The sequence below is a fragment of the Rhincodon typus genome, chromosome 1, assembly GCF_021869965.1.
Source record: "Rhincodon typus isolate 14 chromosome 1, sRhiTyp1.1, whole genome shotgun sequence".
Taxonomy (NCBI): domain Eukaryota; kingdom Metazoa; phylum Chordata; class Chondrichthyes; order Orectolobiformes; family Rhincodontidae; genus Rhincodon; species Rhincodon typus.
Genome location: NC_063332.1, coordinates 3,539,098 through 3,560,687, shown reverse-complemented (window position 1 = coordinate 3,560,687; position 21,590 = coordinate 3,539,098). Strand labels below are relative to the sequence as shown.

Genomic DNA, 21,590 nt, shown 5'->3' with positions numbered 1-21,590 from the left:
CCCCCAAAAAGATTATAGCGCAAGAATAAAATGCATGTGATTGGGGAAAGTGTACTAAGATGGATAGAAAACTGGTTGCCAGAGAGGAAACAAAGAGTAGGAATTAATGGGTCCTTTTCAAATTGGCAGGCAGTAACTAGAGGGGTACCACAGGGATCAGTGCTGGGACTCCAGCTATTTACAATATATATTAATGATTTGGGTGAGGGAACAAAATGTAACATCTCAAAGTTTGCAGATGATACCAAGTTGGCTAGGAGGGTGAACTGTCATGAGGATGCAGAGATCCAGAGGGAGTCCAGTCGAGTGTTATCACATAGCTTCCTAGCTCACCAGACTCAATATCGAGTTCAACAATTTCAGGGCCTAAACTCTCCCATGTCCTAGCCCGCTACCCCACACACCAGGCCTTGTTATCACACTTGGAATATTGTGTTCAGTTCTGGCCACCTCATTACAGGAAAGATGTGGAAGCTTTAGAGAGGGTGCAGAGAAGATTTACCAGGATGCTGCCTGGACTGGAGGGTAGGTCTTATGAGGAAAAGTTGAGGTAGCTAGGGCTTTTTTCATTGCAGCGAAGAAGGATGAGAGGTGACTTGATAGAGGTTTACAAGATGATGAAGGACATAGATAGAGTGGATAGTCAGAGACTTTTTCCCAGGGCGGAAATGACTATTACGAGGGGGCATAATTTTAAGGTTAGAGAGATAGTAGGAACTGCAGATGCTGGAGAATCTGAGATAACAAGGTGTAGAGCTGGATGAACACAGCAGGCCAAGCAGCATCAGAGGAGCTAGAAAGCTGATGTTTCAGGTCTAGAGCCTTCTTCAGAAAACAAGGTATAGGGGAGATGTCAGAGGTTGGTTCTTCACACAGAGAGTGGTGGGTGTGTGGAATGTGCTGCCAGCAGTGGTAGTGGAGTCTGATACTTCAGAGACTTTTAAGCGACTCTTGGATGGGCACATGGATGATAGTAAAATATAGGGTATGCAGGGTAGATTGATCTTAGTGGGATAATAGGTTGGCACAACATCGTCGGCCGAAGGGCCTGTACTGTGCTGTACTGTTCCATGTTCTATGTTCATAATCTGCCATTACACACCACCTGTTGTTAGTCACTAAACTGCTAGACCCCATTAACAACTATTCACCCTCCCAGCCAAATTGTTATCAACTCCTTTGTCCAACTGTTCTTCTCTCATTTTGGGCTCTATCCCATCGTTTACACCCTAACCATCCCCCTCCCTATTTTCTGCATATAAACTGACGTTTTCCCAGCTACCGTCAGTTCTGGGGAAGGGTCACCGAACCCTAAACGTTAACTCTGATTTTTTCTTCACAGACGCTGCCAGACCTGCTGAGCTTTTCCATAAACCTCTGTTTTTGTTACTGATTTACAGCATCTGCAGTTCTTTCGGTTTTTAACGAGGTAACAGACCAGTTGAACAAATAATACGGATCTGTCTTTACTAAGGAGGACACGAATAACCTTCTGAAATGTGAAGCGACAGAGGGTCAAGCATGGTGGAGAATGTAATGGTGGTGCAGGCTTGAAGGGCCAAATTGCCTACTCCTGCACCTATTTTCTACGTTTCTATGTAAGCCTGTACCCTCACAAAATTCAAACATTACACTAAAATTATGGTCTTCCTTTCATAACAAAATAAAAATACAAATCAAAGTTGAAGCCTCAGATCACTTCACTAAGAAACCCAAGTTACCAAACATTAATAATAACATAGTATGAATATTCATCACAAACAACACTAACTAACTGAACCAGATGGACTGATTCCACTATTATAATTCACGTACAATTCCAAGTTCAGTACTCACCCACACAGATATAGTTGCTCTTTGTAGCTGCGATTCCTCGTGCAAACACAGCCTCTGCTGGGAAATGGAAAAAGGCAAAGAATGGAATTCTCCTCCATCATAGTGTCTTGGTCCAGGAATGAGCCATTGCACATAACCTGCTCTGTATGGTACGTACATCTCCAGTCCACTCAGTGAATGTCAATCTTTCCACTAGTTCAGATCCTTTTCATATCCAAATTTCAAAAACATCATCACTCACTGAGTGAGGAGACTAGGGAGCTAGAATTTAAACCAGTATAAGGAAAATTCAATTGTATTGCTGTAATACTGTACTTTACTTCAAAACATCCCATGTTGTATGAACTGGCCGTTTGGAGGGTAGTACTGAGGAATCACTGCCCTGGCTGAGAGACAGTTCTTTTTAAAAATAAAATGTCATTCAGGGGATGTGGGCTAGACTGGCAGAGCAAGCATTGTTTGTGTTATTCAAAAATCTAAGATGGCAGTAGAGTAGGACTCCTGAGCTGGAGCTCTTCCATGAGCTTGTCCGCTCTGACCCATTTTCTTTCTTTCTTTTCCCGCTTTTTCTCTGCCGTTTTTTTAAAGTTCTTTTTAGCTTTTTCTAGAGGGAGCCAGTTCGTGGAGGCAACGGCAGCGACAGCAGCGGTTGGGGGCCGAGAGCGAGGGCTTCGCTGGTTGGCCACAAGGAGGTTAGTGTGCCCGGGCAGAACTCTGGCAGTTGGTGAAATCGTGGAAGAGCCTAGGGGCCCAGAGTGATGCCACAGCAGGATTCTAGTGGCCTGGTGAGTCAGCAGTGCAGAGGCCAAAAGATCAAGAGATCAACCCAGCATGGGACAGAGATTTAGATCGCATGGTGAAAGTCCAGAATGGAGCAACCACAGACCTATAGCTAAAGAATATTCCATTATTTGGAACTTTTAACTTTATTTCTTATTTACTACTTTATACTAACAAGAATTATTGATATAGAAAACAAATAGCAATAGGCCCAGCACCGAACCCTGAGGCACACCACTAGTCACAGGCCTCCAGTCAGATAAACATCCTTCCACTATTACTCCCTTTTTCCTACCATCAAGCTAACTGTGTATTCAATTGCCAGCTGTCTCTGGATTTCATGCAATCTAACCTTCCAGAGCAGCCTTCCATGTAGAACCTTATCAAAGGCCTTACTGAAATCCATTTGCCGCCCTGCCCTCATCAACCATCTTGGTCACTTCATCAAAGAACTCTAACAAATTTATGAGGCATGAACTCTCATTCTGACTACTAATCAAACCCTGTTTTTCCAAATGCATGTACATCTTATCCCTCAAAATCTTCTCAAGTAACTTAACCACACAAGATGTTAAGCTTACTGGTCTGTAATTCCCAGGTTTTTCTTTGCAGACCTTGAACAAGGGCACAACACTCACTACCCTCCAGTCTTCCAGGACTTCATCCATGGCTAACAATGATGCAAATCTGTCAGCCAGAGCCCCTGCATTTCTTCTCTAGCCTCTTGCAGGATATCTTGGATATATCTGATTAGAACCAGGAGATTTATCCACCTTCATATGTTTAATACTTCCAACATGTCCTCTACTGTGATAAGGACTGTCTCCAAGATATTGCCACGAACTTCCTCAAGTTCTCATGTCGACTCCACATTAAACTCAGAGGAGAAATATTCATTGAGGACCTCGCCCATCTCCTGTGGTTACACACATACATGTCCACTTTGGCTCTTGAGGGGTCCTATTCTTTCTCTAGTTATTCTTTTTTCTTTAATATACTTAAAGAACCTCTTTGGATTCACCTTAATCTTCTCAGCCAAAGATATCTAGTGCCTCCTTTTTACCGTGTGGACTTCCTTCTTCTGTAAATTCCTGTATGCCCTGTTTATCTCCAGGGATTCCCTTGATCCCAGCTGCCTGCTCCTGAGCCATGCCTCCTTTTTTCTGGTCAAAGCCTCAATATCTCTTGCCATCCAGGATTCCCTACTCCTGACAACCTTGCCCTTCACCCTCTCAGGAACACACAGACCTTGAATTCTAGCTATCACACTTTTAAAGGCCTCCCACTTGCCAGAGGATCCTTTGCCTGCAAACAAACTACTCCAATCAACCCCTGCAAGATCCCAATTCCATCAAAATTCGCCTTGCCTCATTTAGAACTCGAACCAGTGGACCTGTTTTGTCCTTCTCCATAACTATTTTAAAATTAATGGAACTATGGTCACTGGTCCCAAGGTGCTCCCCCACTGTCACCTCAGTCACCTGTCCTGCCCTATTTCCCAAGAGTAGGTTGAGTTTTGCCTCGTCCCAAGTAGGACACTCTGCATACTGCTTAAGGAAAATTTCCTGAACACATTTAACAAATTCCACCCCATCTACATCCTTAACACCATGGCAGTCCCAGTCTATGTTAGGAAAATTTAAAAATTTAACAAATCTAACAAATTTGTGAGGCTATGACAACCTCATTGCTCCTTCCAGGCTCTCCAATTTCCATGCATTTTGTTCCTCTAATTCCTGTTGACTATTTGGGGGCTGATAGTACAACTCCAATAACATCACCACCCACTTCTTATTTCTTAGCTCCATGCAAGAAGCCTCACTGGATGGTCCCTCAGTTATTTCATCTCTGACTACTGCTGTGATACTCCCCTTAATCAAAAATGCAACTCCCACTCCCCTCTTTCCTCCACCTCTGTCCTGCCTAAAGCACCTGTACCTGAGCACATTAAACTGCCAGTCCTGTCCCTCCCTTAGCCATGTTTAAGTAATGGCTATAATAGCCCAGTCCCACATACCTATCAACACCATGAGTTCATCAGCCTTACCTGTCAGCCCTCTTGCATTGAAATAGATGCAACTTAATCCAACAGGTTTTCCTCGTTCCCTGTCCTGTTCCAGCTTGACCTGTCTCTTCAACTTGTTATTTCTGATTATTGTATTTCCTTCCAGCCTCGTACATGCCTCCCAGTTGTTGAGGAACCCCCGCCTCCCCCACTCCGCATCACTAGCAAGGGAGGATTTAAACTGGATTGGTAAGGGAGTGGGATCACGTAACAATAAATCTAATTCTAATTCTAATTTATAGCACATTCTCAGTTGCCCTTGAGAAGGTGGTATTGAGCTGCTTTCTTGAACCGCTGCATTCCATTTGCTTTCGGAATACACACAGCACTATTATGGAAAGGGATTCCAGGGAGGGGATTACAGCATTATCGGAGGCGCAGTAGTGAGGGACAGCTGTCCAAACAGAGGGTTAATATTGAGGAAACATAGAACATAGAACAGTACAGCACAGTACAGGCCCTTCGGCCCTCGATGTTGCGCCGACCTGTGAAACCAATCTGAAGCCCATCTAACCTAAACTATTCCATTATCATCCATATGTTTATCCAATGACCATTTAAATGCCCTAGAAGTTGGCAAGTCTACTACTTTTGCAGGCAGGGCATTCCACGCCCTTACTACTCTCTGAGTAAAGAACCTACCTCTGACATCTGTCCTAAAACTATCACCCCTCAATTTAAAGCTATGTCCCCTCGTGCTGGCCATCACTATCCGAGGAAAAAGGCTCCCACTGTCCACCGTATCTAATCCTCTGATCATCTTGTATGTCTCTATTAAGTCACCTCTTAACCTTCTTCTCTCTAACGAAAACAGCCTCAAGTCCTTCAGCCTTTCCTCATAAGATCTTCCCTCCATACCAGGCAACATCCTGGTAAATCTCCTCTGCACCCTTTCCAACGCTTCCACATCCTTCCTATAATGCGGTGACCAGAACTGTACGCAATATTCCAAGTGCGGCCGCACCAGAGTTTTGTACAGCTGCAACATGACCTCATGGCTCCGAAACTCAATCCCTCTACCAATAAAACCTAACATACCATACGCCTTCTTAACAACGCTATCAACCTGGGTGGCAACTTTCAGTGATCTATGCACATGGACACCGAGATCTCTCTGCTCATCCACACTACCAAGCATCTTACCATCAGCCCAGTACTCTGTATTCCTGTTACTCCTTCCAAAGTGAATCACCTCACACTTTTCCGCATTAAACTCCATTTGCCACCTCTCAGCCCAGCTCTGCAGCTTATCTATGTCCCTCTGTAACCTGCAACATCCTTCTGCACTATTCACAACTCCACCGACTTTAGTGTCATTCGCAAATTTACTAACCCATCCTTCTACGCCCTCATCCAGGTCATTTATAAAAATGACAAACAGCAGTGGCCCCAAAACAAATCCTTGAGGTACACCACTAGTAACTGAACTCCAGGATGAACATTTCCTATCAACCACCACCCTCTGTCTTCTTACAGCTAGCCAATTTCTGATCCAAACCGCTAAATCACCCTCAATCCCATGCCTCCGTATTTTCTGCAATAGCCTACTGTGGGGAACCTTATCAAACACTTTACTGAAATCCACATACACCACATCAACCGCTTTACCCTCATCCACCTGTTTGGTCACCTTCTCAAAGAACTCAATAAGGTTTGTGAGGCACGACCTACCCTTCACAAAACCGTGTTGACTATCCCTAATCAAATTATTCCTTTCTAGATGATTAGAAATCCTATCTCTTATAATCCTTTCCAACACTTTACCCACAACCGAAGTAAGGCTCACTGGTCTATAATTACCAGGGTTGTCTCTACTCCCCTTCTTGAACAAGGGGACAACATTTGCTAGTCTCCAGTCTTCTGGCACTATTCCTGAAGACAATGACGACATAAAGATCAAAGCCAAAGGCTCTGCAATCTCCTCTCTAGCTTCCCAGAGAATTCGAGGATAAATCCCATCCGGCCCAGGGGACTTATCTATTTTCACACCTTCCAGAATTGCTAACACCTCCTCCTTATGAACCTCAATCCCGTCTAGTCTAATAGACTGTATCTCAGTATTCTCCTCGACAACATTGTCTTTTTCCTGTGTGAATACTGACGAAAAATATTCATTTAGCGCCTCTCCTATCTTTTCGGACTCCACACACAACTTCCCACTACTGTCCTTGACTGGCCCTAATCTTACTCAAGTCATTCTTTTATTCCTGACATACCTATAGAAAGCTTTAGGGTTTTCCTTGATCCTACCTGCTAACGACTTCTCATGTCCCCTCCTGGCTCTTCTTCGCTCTCTCTTTAGGTCCTTCCTGGCTAACTTGTAGCTCTCAAGCGCCCGAACTGAGCCTTCACGCCTCATCTTTACATAAGCCTCCTTCTTCCTCTTGACAAGAGATTCAACTTCTTTAGTAAACCACGGTTCCCTCGCTCGACCACTTCCTCCCTGCCTGACAGGTACATACTTCTCAAGGACACGCAGTAGCTGTTCCTTGAACAAGCTCCACATTTCAGTTGTGCCCAGCCCCTGCAGTTTCCTTCTCCATCCTATGCATCCTAAATCTTGCCTAATCGCCTCATAATTGCCTTTCCCCCAGCTATAACTCTTGCCCTGCAGTATATACCTATCCCTTTCCATCGCTAAAGTAAACGTAACCGAACTGTGGTCACTATCACCAAAGTGCTCACCTACCTCCAAATCTAACACCTGGCCTGGTTCATTACCCAGTACCAAATCCAATGCGGCCTCGCCTCTTGTTGGCCTATCTACATACTGTGTCAGGAAACCCTCCTGCACACATTGGACAAAAACTGACCCATCTGAAGTACTTGAACTATAGCGTTTCCAGTCAATATTTGGAAAGTTAAAGTCCCCCATAACAACTACCCTGTTACTTTCGCTCCTATCCAGAATCATCTTTGCAATCTTTTCCTCTACATCTCTGGAACTCTTTGGAGTATCTAATAGCCGCTTAAATACCCCTAATGAGGCCGACTCCACTACACTCTCCAGCAATGCATTCTACACCCCGACCACTCTCTGAGTAAAGAACCTACCTCTGACTTCTCCCCGATATCTACCTCCACTCACTTTAAAACTATGCCCCCTCGTAAAAGCTACCTCCACCCGAGGAAAAAGTCTCTGGCTGTCCACTCTATCTATACCTCTGATCATTTTGTACACCTCTATCAAGTCACCTCTCATCCTTCGTCGTTCTAAAGAGAAAAGCCCTAGCTCTCTCAATCTTTCCTCGTAAGACCTTCCCTCCATTCCACTGCACCTGGTAAATCTCCACTGCACCTTTTCCAATGCTTCCACATCTTTCCTGTAATAAGGCAATCAGAACTGGACACAATACTCCAGACGTAGCCGAACCAGGCTTTTGCATAGCTGGAGCATAACTTCATGGGTCTTGAACTCAATCCCTCTATTAATGAAAGCTAACACACCATACGCCTTCTTAACAACTCTATCCACCTGGGTGGCAGCTTTCAGGGAACTGTGAACATGAACCCCAAGATCCCTCTGCTTCTCCACACTGCCAAGAATCTTTCCGTTAACCCTGTATTCTGCTTTCAAGTTTGTCCTTCCAAAATGAATCACCTCACACTTTCCAGGGTTAAACTCCATCTGCCATTTCTCGGCCCAACTCTGCATCCTATCAATGTCCCTTTGTAACCTAGAACAGCCCTCCGCACTGTCCACAACTCGACCCACCTTCGTATAGTCCGCGAACTTACTAATCCACCCTTCCACTCCTTCATTCAAATCATTTACAAAAATCACAAATGGAAGAGGACCCAGAACAGATCCTTGTGGTACACCACTCGGAACTGAGCACCATGTTGAATATTTTCCGTCCACTACCACCCTTCGTCTTCTGAGGATCAGCCAATTCTGAATCCAATCTGCCACATTTCCCCCTATCCCATGCCTCCTTACCTTCTGCATGAGTCTACTATGGGGAACCTTATCAAGCGCCTTACTTAAATCCACGTATACCACATCCACTGCTCTACCTTCATCCACGTGTTTGGTCACTTCTTCAAAGAATTCAATAAGGTTTGTGAGGCATGATCTACCCCTCACAAATCCATGCTGACACTGTACAGAAGTTGGAAATTGGTGTCCCCTTTAAAACTGTGGTCTCTTCCTATTCCACATTAAGAATTGCCCCATAGTATTAAACCCATTTAATTATGTTATAGTAGAAACTGGCCTTCTATCAGCATAAACAAAAGACTTTCTTGCACTGCACTACCTTATTATGAGTGCCATATTTGAGAAAATAAGAAGGTTTTGCTCTTAGAAGGAACGAAAACTATCCTTCATTTGTAAATGATTTGGATGAAGGAGTGGAAGGGTGGATTAGCAAGTTCACGGACGATACGAAGGTGGGTCACGTTGTGGACAGTGCAGAGGGCTGTTCTAGGTTACAAAGGGACATTGATAGAATGCAGAGTTGGGCTGAGAAGTGGCAGATGGAGTTTAACCCTGCAAAGTGTGAGGTGATTCATTTTGGAAGGACAAACTTGAAAGCAGAATACAGGGTTAACGGAAAGATTCTTGGCAGTGTGGAGGAGCAGAGAGATCTTGGGGTTCATGATCACAGTTCCCTGAAAGCTGCCACCCAGATGGATAGAGTTGTTAAGAAGGCGTATGGTGTGTTAGCTTTCATTAATAGAGGGATTGAGTTCAAGAGCCATGAAGTTATGCTCCAGCTATACAAAAGCCTGGTTCGGCCACATCTGGAGTATTGTGTCCAGTTCTGGTTGCCTCATTACAGGAAAGATGTGGAAGCATTAGAAAAGCTGCAGAGATTTACCAGGATCTTGCCTGGAATGGAGAGAAGGTCTTACGTGGAAAGGTTGAGAGAGCAAGGGCTTTTCTCTTTAGAACGACGAAGAATCAGAGGTGACTTGATAGAGGTGTACAAAATGATCAGAGGTGTAGATAGAGTAGACAGCCAGAGACTTTTTCCTCGGGTGGAGGTAGCTTTTACAAGGGGACTTAGTGAAAAGAGATAGATATCGGGGAGACGTCAGAAGTAGGTTCTTTACTCAGAGAGTGGTAGGGCCGTGGAATGCATTGTCGGAGAGGGTAGTGGAGTCGGCCTCATTAGGGGCATTTAAGCGGCTATCAGATAGGCCTATGGATGATAGTATAAGGTAGCGGGTGAAGTTAGATAGACCTTAGGTTTCGGGTAAAAGTTCAGCACAACATCGTGGGCTGAAGGGCCTGTACTGTGCCGTACTATTCTATATTCTATGTGCTAAGTGAAGGTGGACAATGGGCCAATGGTCACCAATTGTCATGAGGAGCTGCTCTGTTGCCAATGGCCGAAAGAATTCAGACAATTGATTGACACGGACTAAGCTACCTGCTCCTAGAAATAGGGGAAATCAACGTGTGCTCAGAGGGCAGTCTTCAGAGAGTTGTCTTCCAGATGGAAGATGGCTCAGAAAAGTAGGAAGATGACCCAGCAAAATGTTTAAGATTGACACATGAAAAGGCAGGGAATTGAGGGATATGGACCACAAGCAGGCAGGTGGCATTAGTTTAGAATAGCATCATGGTCAGTGCAGATATGGTAGTTTTATGTTCTACCTAAGTCCTCAGCTAAAGAGCAGGGTGCTGCTTTCACAACTTTAGTGAAACCAACATGTTCCTCCCCATCTGCCTGCTTGTCCTCTGGTGTCAGTGAACTATCCCCAGTTGTCACAGTTGTGAACTTTAAGTAGAAAACAACTATCACGTCCAAACAACTACTTCTTAAACTCAATAACCTATCAGAAAAACACTACAAATCATAACTGTCATCAGGAATCGCCCTTTAAAATCAACACTGATGGAGAAGCAGCAGTGAAGTAGCACTGGTCAGATGAATGGGTAGTAAGAACAGCAAACTGTCGTGTTGGAGGGGGGCACTGAGGGAATACTACAATGTCAAAACAACAGTATTGAGAGTAACTATATGATGAGGGTCAATATCAATATCAATATCCTCTTCAGTATTTTTAGAGTGTTGCCCTGACTGAAAAGGACTCCTTCCCTTCCCCCATTTCTGAAGAAGGGTCTAGGCCTGAAACGTCGGCCTTCCTGCTCCTCTGATGCTGCTTGGCCTGCTGTGTTCATCCAGCTCTACACCTTGTTATCTTTGAGGAAGAACTGCTTTGTTAGACAGCCACAATTAAGGGAACTCAGCCCTAATGTTGTCAGTATTAAGGGAGAACTGCCCTGAAAGAAAAGTAGCATTGACGGGATATTGCAATATCAAAAGGGCAGTATTGAAGGAAAGCTGCTCTGACAGAGGCAGTTTTTATTTTATTCGGTCATGGCCTGTGGGCATCGCTGGCTGGCTAGCATTTATTGCCTGTCTGTATTTGCCCTTGAGAAGGTGGTGGTGAGCTGCCTTCTTGAACCGCTGCAGTCCACCTGCTGTAGGTTGACCTACAATGCCCTTCGGGAGGGAATTCCAAGATTTTAACCCAGCAACATTAAGGGAATGGCAATATATTTCCAAGTGAGGATGGCGAGAGGCTTGGGGACGGGACTTGCAGGTGGTGGTGTTCCCATATATCTGCTGCCCTTTGTCCTCCTAGATGGAAGTACTCGTGGGTGTGGAAGGTATTGTTTAAAGATCTTTGGTGAATTTCTGCAGTGCATCTTCTAGATAGCACACATGGCTGCTTTTGAGGAACACTGCACTGTTAGAAGTGGAATCTGTCACCTAGGTGTAAAAGATTCCAGGATACTATTTGAAGAAGACTAAAGTAATTCATCTCAGTGTTCAGGCCAGTCTATATTTCTCAATCAACTTCAGTAAAACAGAAGTAGCCTATGCCAGAATGCTGCAGAACCTGGGCCCAGTTCCCCATCTACAGGTTTGGAGAGTTGACAAGTTGGATATAAAATTGGCTTGGCCATAAAAGACAGATGGTAGTTGTGAAGGGATGTTTTTCTGACTGGAGGTCTGTAACCAGTGGCGTTCTGCAAAGATCACTGTTGGTGCCTCTAATGTATATTTATGATTTGGATGAAAATATCAGTGGTCTGATTAGTAAGTTTGCAGATGACACAAAAATTGGTAGAGTTGTGGATAGTCAGGAAGGATTTCAAAGGATCCAGCAGGTCGGCTGGAAAGTTAGGCGGAGAAATCACAGATCGAGTTTAATCCAGACAAATGTGAAGACTCTTAGGAGTATTGTTATACAGAGGGATCTTGGAGTCCATACGTATACCTCCCTAAAGGCGGAAACAAGGGGGACCAGCATTGGCTCGAGTGGGCCCAGCGTTGGCTCGTGTGGGCCAAGTGTGAACTTGAGTGAGCCCAGCAAATGGTACAGGAATTTTTTACTTAATCTCAGTGCTCAACTATTCCATATAGTAGAGATAGTAGGAACTGCAGATGCTGGAGAATCCGAGACAACAAGGTGCAGGGCTGGATGAACACAGCAGGCCAAGCAGCATCATAGGAGCAGAGAAGCTGACGTTTCGGGCCTAGACCCTTCATCTATTCCATATAGTAATTGTCATTGCCTAGAGACTCATCCAGCCCTTCTGTGAAAAATTTGTCGATCAACTGGAAACATTGTCAATGAAACCTTTCGTAGTGTTTCGGCACAAAGCTTTTCACAAGTACCTGTTGGCGTTTCTGGAGTATCCACTGCGTGCCAGTACACCATGATGGAGCCATCTGATTCATACATCTGTAAAGGCATGTGCCATGAGTTTACTAGAAACACTTACACATCCACTGCTTTAACTATTACATTGTAATTGACTGATCCAATACATAAAAACTGCACAATCACTCAACGATGATGAGACTCATGAAGCCTGTTAAATGGTATGGCAGTCCTAAAGACACATCAACAAAAAAGAGAGAACAAACATTTCGGGGCTATATTTAATGTACAAGATGTTTGGTATCCAAGACAACAACCTATGGAATTCTCTGCTACAGAAACCAGCGGATGTCAAAAATATTGAACGTTTCAAAGGAAGAGTCAGATATAGTTCTTGGGGCTAAGGGGATCAAAGGGTATAGGCAGAAAGCAAGAGGAGGGTACTTAGTACGATGATCAGCCATGATCATATTGTAGAATTATACAATACAGGAAAGGCCTTCAGCCCATCAGATTTGCACTGACAAAACTACTGTAAATCTGCACTAGTCCCACTTTCCAGCATTTGGCTCAAGTCACTGAAATGTTATGACATTTCCAATGCTCATGCAAGAACTTTTTCAAAGGTATGAGGTCTCCCATCTCAACTACTCTCCCAGGCAGTGGAATCCAGTTGCCACCACACTCTGGGTGAAAATTTGTTTTCTCAAATCCGCTTTAAACCTCCTGCCCTTCACCTTAAAATTATGCCTCCTTGTTACTTACCTTTCAACTAAGGGGAACAGCTGCTTTCTGTCCACCCTGTCCACACCCCTCAGTGAGGTACTATCTCAGCGTTCTCTGTTCTAAAGAGAACAACCAGAGTTTACAGACAGTGGGAACTGCCGATGCTGAAGCATCGGAGATAACAAGGTGTAGAGCTGGATGAACACAGCAGGCCAAGCAGCATCAGAGGAGCAGGAAAGCTGACGTTTCGGGTCGGGACCCTTCTTCAGAAAAAAAAACCAGAGAGTTTATACAGCTTCTCTGCATAGCTAAATCTGAATGGAACAGCAGGCTTGGATGGACAACTTCTGCTCCTGTTTTCTATGTTTGAAAAGGCTACTCAGTCCCTCCTCATCAAATCACTCTCCTGATCACAACCCATCTCTCTGTCCCAAGATGCACACTATATTTTCTCATCTCATTTTGTCCCATTTAACACACTCACCACCTTTCAATAAATCGTTGTAGTTGGAGATGAGGTGAATAGTTAATTGTTGAAGACTATCAATATTAATACATATACATCACAGATTCACTCCACTGTCAGTCTCAATAGCTTTGATTCCTTTCAATTCCAACTCCAAAAACAAAGAGAATTTAATTCACTTTGACTAATGGTTTCATTTACCAGCTTCTCACGAGGTAATTGCAACAAAAATATTTATACAGTAAATGTCTCAAGGCACTTCAGAGAAACACAACAAAACATGACAGGGAGCCACAAGGAGATATTAGATCAGATGACACGAAACTGGGCAAAGACATAGGTTTTAAGGAGTGTCCTAAGAAAGATAGTAAGCTAGAGGGGTGCAGGAGGGAATTCCAAATGTGGAACTAAGGCATCTGAAGACTCAGCCACCACTGCTGGACAATTAAAATCAAGGATGCACAAACTGTCAGATTGAAAGCAGCACAGCTACCTTGTAGACATCATGTGGCTGGAAGAGATTACAAAGAGACTTGAACAATTAAATGAGATTATGCTGTAGATGTACATATTCAGATTGACTTTAGCCCCACTCCTACCTGAATGCCTTTCTGTGATGCCAGTACGAGGAGAATGCGAGAAGGTAACACACACCATGAAGCCTGGAGGAAGACAAAGGAAAAACGTTCAGTAATAACGTATCCACTTTTATATTCTGACAATGTGGAAGAAATCACAGCTGGCTAAAGGGTTAATATTTCTATTTATTCATTCATGAATGTGGGTTTCACGAGGGGGCCAGCACTTGTTACCCATTCCTAGGTACCCTGGAGAAGGTGGTGGTGCACTGCTGCAGTCCATGCGATACAGTGATATAAAGGGAGGGAGCTCCACGATTTTGATCCAGGGCCAATGCAGGAGTCAGGATAGTGTGGGGTTTGGAATGGAACTTGCAGATGGTGGTGTTCCCTCGTGTTTGCTGCCCTTGTCCTTCTAAATGGTAGATGTCACAGGTACAAAGAACAAAGAACGAAGAAGATTATAGCACAGGAACAGGCCTTTCGGCCCTCCGAGCCTGTGCCAATCTAGATCCTCGATCTAAACCTGTCACCTATTTTCCAAGGATTTGTATCCCTCTGCTCCCTGCCCATTCATGTATCTGTCTAGATACATCTTAAATGATGCTATCGTGCCCGCCTCTACCACCAACATGTTCCACGCACCCACCATCCTCTGCGTAAAGAACTTTCCACACATATCTCCCTTAAACTTTTCCCCTTTCACCTTGAAATCGTGACCCCCTAGTAATTGAGGCCCCCACTCTGGGAAAAAGCTTCTTGCTATCCACACTGTCTATACCTCTCATGATTTTGTAGACCTCAATCAGGTCCCCCCTCAACCTCCGTCTTTCAAACGTAAAGAATCCTAATCTACTCAACCTCTCTTCATAGCTAGCGCCCTCCACACCAGGCAACATCCTGGTGAACCTCCTCTGCACCCTCTCCAAAGCATCCACATCCTTTTGGTAATGTGGATACCAGAACTGTACGCAGTATTCCAAATGTGGTCAAACCAAAGTCCTGTACAACTGTATCATGACCTGCCAACTCTGGTACTCAATATCCCGTCCGATGAATGAAAGCATGCCATATGCCTTCTTGACCACTCTATCGACCTGCGTTGCCACCTTCAGGGTACAATGGACCTGAACCCCCAGATCTCTCTGTGCATCAATTCTCCCCAGGACTTTTCCATTTACCGTATAGTTCGCTCTTGAATTGTATCTTCCAAAATGCATCACCTCGCATTTGCCTGGATTGAACTCCATCTGCCGTTTCTCCGCCCACTCTCCAATCTATCTATATTCTGCTGCATTCTCCAACAGTCCCCTTCACTATCTGCTACTCCACCAATCTTAGTGTCATCTGCAAACTTGCTAATCAGACCATCTATACCTTCCTCCAGATCATTTATGTATATCACAAACAACAGTGGGCCCAACACGGATCCCTGTGGAACACCACTGGTCACAGTTCTCCATGTTGAGAAACTCCCTTCCACTACAACTCTCTGTCTCCTGTTGCCCAGCCAGTTCTCTATCCATCGAGCTAGTACACCCTGGACCCCATACGACTTCACTTCCTCCATTAGCCTACCATGGGGAACCTTATCAAACGCCTTACTGAAGTCCATGTATATGTCATTTACAGCCCTTCCCTCATCTATCAACTTTGTCACTTCCTCAAAGAATTCTATCAAGTTGGTAAGACATGACCTTCCCTGCACAAAACTATGCTGCCTATCACTAATAAGCCCATTTTCTTCCGAATGTAAATAGATCTTATCCCTCAGTATCTTCTCCAGCAGCTTCCCCACCACTGACATCAGGCTCACTGGTCTATAATTACCTGGATTATCCTTGCTACCCTTCTTAAACAAGGGGACAACATTAGCAATTCTCCACTCCTCCGGGACCTCACCCGTGCTCAAGGATGCTGCAAAGATATCTGTTGAGGCCCCAGCTATTTCCTCTCTTGCTTCCCTCAGTAACCTGGGATAGATCCCATCCAGACCTGGGGACTTGTCCACCCTAATGCCTTTTAGAATACCCAACACATCCCCCCTCCTTATGCTGACTTGACCGAGAGTAATCAAACATCTATCCCTAACCTCAACATCCGTCATGTCCCTCTCCTCGGTGAATACTGACGCAAAGTACTCATTAAGAATCTCACTCATTTTCTCTGACTCCTCGCATAACTTCCCTCCTTTGTCCTTGAGTGGGCCAACCCTTTCTCTAGTTACCCTCTTGCTCCTTATGTATGAATAAAAGGCTTTGGGATTTTCCTTATTCCTGTTTGCTAAAGATATTTCATGACCCTTTTCAGCCCTCTTAATTCCTCGTTTCAGATTGGTCCTACTTTCCCGATATTCTTCCAAAGCTTCGTCTGTTTTCAGTCGCCTAGACCTTATGTAGCTTCCTTTTTCCTCTTTGCTAGTCTCACAATTTCACCTGTCTTCCATGATTCCCTAAACTTGCCCTTTCTATCCCTCATTTTCACAGGGGCATTTCTGTCCTGCGCTCTAATCAACCTCTCTTTAAAAGCCTCCCACATATCAAATGTGGATTTACCCTCAAACAGCTGCTCCCAATCCACATTCCCCAGCTCCTGCCGAATTTTGCTATAGTTCCCCCAATTCAGCACTCTTCCTTTAGGACCATTTTTGTCTTTGTCCATCAGTATTCTAAAACTTACGGAATTGTGATCACTATTCCCAAAGTAATCCCCTACTGAAACTTCAACCACCTGGCCGGGCTCATTCCTCAACACCAGGTCCAGTATGGCCCCTTCCCTATTTCAACTACTTACATATTGCTCTCCTGGATGCTCCTTACAAATTCTGCTCCATCTAAACCAGTAACACTAAGTGAATCCCAGGCGATGTTGGGAAAATTAAGATCTCCCATCACCACCACCCTGTTGCTCCTACATCTTTCCATAATCTGTCTACATATTTGTACCTCTATCTCACGCTCGCTGTTGGGAGGCCTGTAGTACAGCCCCAACATTGTTACCGCACCCTTCCTATTTCTGAGCTCTGCCCATATTGCCTCACTGCTCGAGTCCTACATAATGCCCTCCTTCAGCACAGCTGTGATAGAACATAGAACAGTACAGCACAGTACAGGCCCTTCGGCCCATGATGTCGTGCCGAACTTTTACCCTAAACCTTAGGTCTATCTAACCTCCACCGCTACCTTATACTATCATCCATATGCCTATCTGATAGCCGCTTAAATGCCCCTAATGAGGCTGACTCCACTACCCTCTCCGACAATGCATTCCACACCCCTACCACTCTCTGAGTAAAGAACCTACCTCTGACTTCTCCCCGATATCTACCTCCACTCACTTTAAAACTATGTCCCCTCGTAAAAGCTACCTCCACCCAAGGAAAAAGTCTCTGGCTGTCTACTCTACCTATACCTCTGATCATTTTGTACACCTCTATCAAGTCACCTCTCATCCTTCGTCGTTCTAAAGAGAAAAGCCCTTGCTCTCTCAATCTTTCCTCGTAAGACCTTCCCTCCATTCCAGGCAACATCCTGGTAAATCTCCTCTGCACCTTTTCTAACGCTTCCACATCTTTCCTGTAATGAGGCAACCAGAACTGGACACAATACTCCAGATGTGGCCGAACCAGGCTTTTGTATAGCTGGAGCATAACTTCACGGCTCTTGAACTCAATCCGTCTATTAATGAAAGCTAACACACCATACGCCTTCTTAACAACTCTATCCACCTGGGTGGCAGCTCTCAGGGAAATGTGAACATGAACCCCAAGATCTCTCTGCTCCTCCACACTGCCAACAATCTTTCCGTTAACCCTGTATTCTGCTTTCTAGTTTGTCCTTCCAAAATGAATCACCTCACACTTTTCAGAGGTAAACTCCATCTGCCACTTCTCAGCCCAACTCTGCATCCTATCAATGTCCCTTTGTAACCTAGAACAGCCCTCCGCACTGTCCACAACACGACCCACCTTCGTATCGTCCGCGAACTTGCTAATCCACCGTTCCACTCATCCAAATCGTTTACAAAAATCACAAATAGAACAGGACCCAGGACAGATCCTTGTGGTACACCACTCGGAACTGAGCACCACGTTGAATATTTTCCGTCCACTACCACCCTTTGTCTTCTAAGGGTCAGCCAATTCTGAATCCAATCTGCCACATTTCCCCCTTTCCCATGCCTCCTTACCTTCTGCATGAGCCTACCATGGGGAACCTTATCAAACGCCTTACTTAAATCCATCTATACCACATCCACTGCTCTACCTTCATCCAGTGTTTGGTCACCTCTTCAAAGAATTCAATAAGGTTTGTAAGGCATGATCTACCCCTCACAAATCCATGCTGACTATCACGACTCAAACTGTGCCTTTCCAAGTGATCATAAATCCTGTCTCTCAGAGCCCTTTCCAATAATTTGCCCACCACTGACGTAAGACTAACTGGCCTGTAATTTCCGGGGTTATCCCTGTTCCCTTTTTTGAACAAGGGAATAACGTCTGCCTCTTTCCAATCTTCCGGCACTATACCCGTGGACAGTGAGGACGAAAAGATCATCGCCAAAGGCCCTGCGATCTCGTCCCTCGCTTCCCATAGAATCCTTGGATAAATCCCATCAGGCCCGGGGGACTTATCTATCTTCAACTTCCTCAGAGTGATATCATCTTTGACCAGTAATGCAACTCCTCCACCCCTTTTACCTCCCTCTCTATCCCACCTGAAGCATCTATATCCTGGGATATTCAGTTGCCAATCTTGTCCTTCCCTCAACCAAGTCTCAGTAACAGCAATAACATCATACTCCCAGGTACTAATCGAAACCCTAAGTTCGTCTGCCTTACCTACTACACTTCTTGCATTAAAACAAATGCACCTCAGACCACCTGTCCCTTTGCATTCATCATTTGCTCTCTGCCTACTCTTCCCCTTAGTCACACTGAGTTCATTATCTAGCTCCTTGCAGGCTTTAGTTACTACCTCCTTACTGTCCACTAACCTCCTCATTGGTTCCCATCCCCCTGCCACGTTAGTTTAAACCCTCCCCAACAGCATTAGCAAAAGCAGCCCCCAGGACATCGGTTCCATCCTGCCCAGGTGTAGACCATCCGATTTGTAATAGTCTCACCTCCCCCAGAACCGGTCCCAATGTCCCAAAAATCTGAACCCCTCCCTCCTGCACCATCTCTCAAGCCACTCATTTATCCTGCCTATTCTTTCATTTCGACTCTGACTAGCACGTGGCACTGGTAGCAATCCTGAGATTATTACCTCTGAGATCCTACTTTTTAACTTGGCTCCTAACTCCCTAAATTCTGCTTGTAGGACCTCATCCCATTTATTACCTATATAATTGGTGCCTATATGCACCACGACAGCTGGCTGTTCACCCTTCCCCTTCAGAATATCCTGCAGTCGATTTGAGACATCCCTGACCTGTGCACCTGGGAGGCAACACACCATTCGGGAGTCTCATTTTCGACCACAGAACCGCTTATCTACTCCTCTTACAATCAAATCCCCTATGACTATAGCCCTTCCACTCTTTTTCCCGCCCTTCTATACAGCAGAGCCAGCCATGGTGCCATGAACCTGGCTACTGCTGCCTTCCCCTGGTGAGCCATCTCCCCCAACAGTATCCAAAACAGTATACCTGTTTTGGAGGGAGATGACTGCAGGGGACACCTGCACTGCCTTCCTGCTTTTTCTCTGCTTTTTGGTCACCGATTCCCTTTCTCCCTCAGCAATCCTAATCTGCGGTGTGACCAATTTGCTAAACGTGCTATCCATGACTTCCTCAGCATTGCGGATGCTCCAATGTGAGTCCATCCGCAGCTCTGAAGCCGTCATGCGGTCTAACAAGAGCTGCAGCTGGACACACCTCCTGCACGTGTAGGAGCCAGGGACATCACCAGCTCCCACATTGAGCAAGAGGAGCATAACACAGGTCTGGGATCTCATGTCATTTTTACTCCTAAGCTTTACTTAGTCCTACTATAATATCAAATACTAGTCAAATGAAATGAAAAAATTTTTACCAAATCACTCTACTTACCAGCACACGATAAAAATAAAAGAAAATCCTTACCTTATCAACACACAACAGGGTCTTTTTTTTTGGTCAGAGGAGGAGGGCGGGTGGGAGATACTACACGTGTAGTGTCTCGGGTTTAGCCACTGCCCAAATATATCAGTTCATTCACCTTCCCAGAGCGCAATTCGACCACTCTCACTCAGCTCCGCTGCTAAAATGGAGAACTTACCTTCCCGGCAGCCCCCTGGTCCTCGATCTCACCGCACCCGCAAAAATGGAGGCCACTGATTCCAGGAGGTAAGTCGTTTAAATGGAGAACTTACCTTTTCGACAGCTCCCTGGTCCTCGCTCTCACCGCTCCCGCTACTGCTGCAAAAATGGGGCATGGAAAATGGTGTGGAAGATGATGTCGAAGGAGCCTGGGTGTATTGTTGTGGGGCACTATAGATTATTTTCATTCATTCATGGGAATGTGGTGTTACCTGCAAAGCCAGCATTTACTGCCCATCCCTAATTACCCAGAGTGTAGTGAAGAGTCAACCACATTGCTGTAGGTCTGCAGTCAGACCGGGGATGGATAGCAGATTTCCATCCCGAAAGGACAAGATAACAAGGTGTAGAGCTGGATGAACACAGCAAGCCAAGCAGCATCAGAGGAGCAAGAAGGCTGACATTTCGGGCTTAGACCCTTCTTCAGAAATATCTGCCCTGTTAGGATTTCAACCTGGGTCCCCAGAACATTACCTGGGTCTCTGGATTAATGGTTTCACTGCTGCAATCATGGAGATGGGACAGAATATCAAAGATTATGGATTGATGTGAATCAAGTGGGCTCCTTTGTCCTGGAAGATGTTGAGCTTCTTGATTGTTGTTTGCACTGCACCCAATGGAGTGACTGCAGAGCACCCGTCATCCACCTGACTTGTATCTTTTAGAATTTGCAGTTTGTGTATGTCACTGGCAAGATCAGAATTTGCTGTCCATCTTTAACTGCTCTTGAACTGAATGGTTTGCTCGATTAGTAGAGATAGTAAGAACTGCAGATGCTGGAGTCAGAGATAACACAGTGTGGAGCTGGAGGAACACAGCAAGCCAGGTAGCATCAGAGGAGCAGGAAAGTTGACGTTTCAGGTAGGGACCCTTCTTCAGAAATGAGGGGGTGAGCTCAGAAATAAATAGAGAGAGGAGGGGTGGGGCTGGGGAAGGTAAGTGGGATCGTGATAGGTGAGTGCAGGTAGGCAGTGGTGGGGATTGGTCAGTGGGGTGGGAGGAGCAGATGGGTGGGAGAGAAGACGGACAGGTTGTGTCACGTTGTGTCAGGTCAAGGAGGCAGGGATGACAGGGAGGGTGGGTCATGGGATGAGGCCAGGGGTGGGGAGATTTTGAAACTGGTAAAATCCACAGAGACCATCGGGCTGTAGGCTCCCGAGGTGCAATATGAGGTGCTGCTTCTCCAGTTTGCAGGTGGTGTCATTGTGACACT

General features: G+C 45.2%; 1 protein-coding gene across 1 annotated transcript in view; it reads right to left on the bottom strand.

The window, feature by feature from the left end:
- Positions 1-20,565, bottom strand: part of wdr54 (WD repeat domain 54) — a 53,324-nt gene extending 32,759 nt beyond the window's left edge. Inside the window, exons 1-4 of the mRNA XM_048600545.1 lie at positions 20,431-20,565; positions 14,099-14,242; positions 12,322-12,388; positions 1,837-1,893 (exon numbers count right to left, since the gene is read on the bottom strand). Of these exons, the coding sequence (XP_048456502.1) occupies positions 1,837-1,893; positions 12,322-12,388; positions 14,099-14,242; positions 20,431-20,565 (403 nt within the window). The remainder of the gene's footprint in view (positions 1-1,836; positions 1,894-12,321; positions 12,389-14,098; positions 14,243-20,430) is intronic.
- Between the last annotated feature and the right edge of the window lie 1,025 nt (positions 20,566-21,590).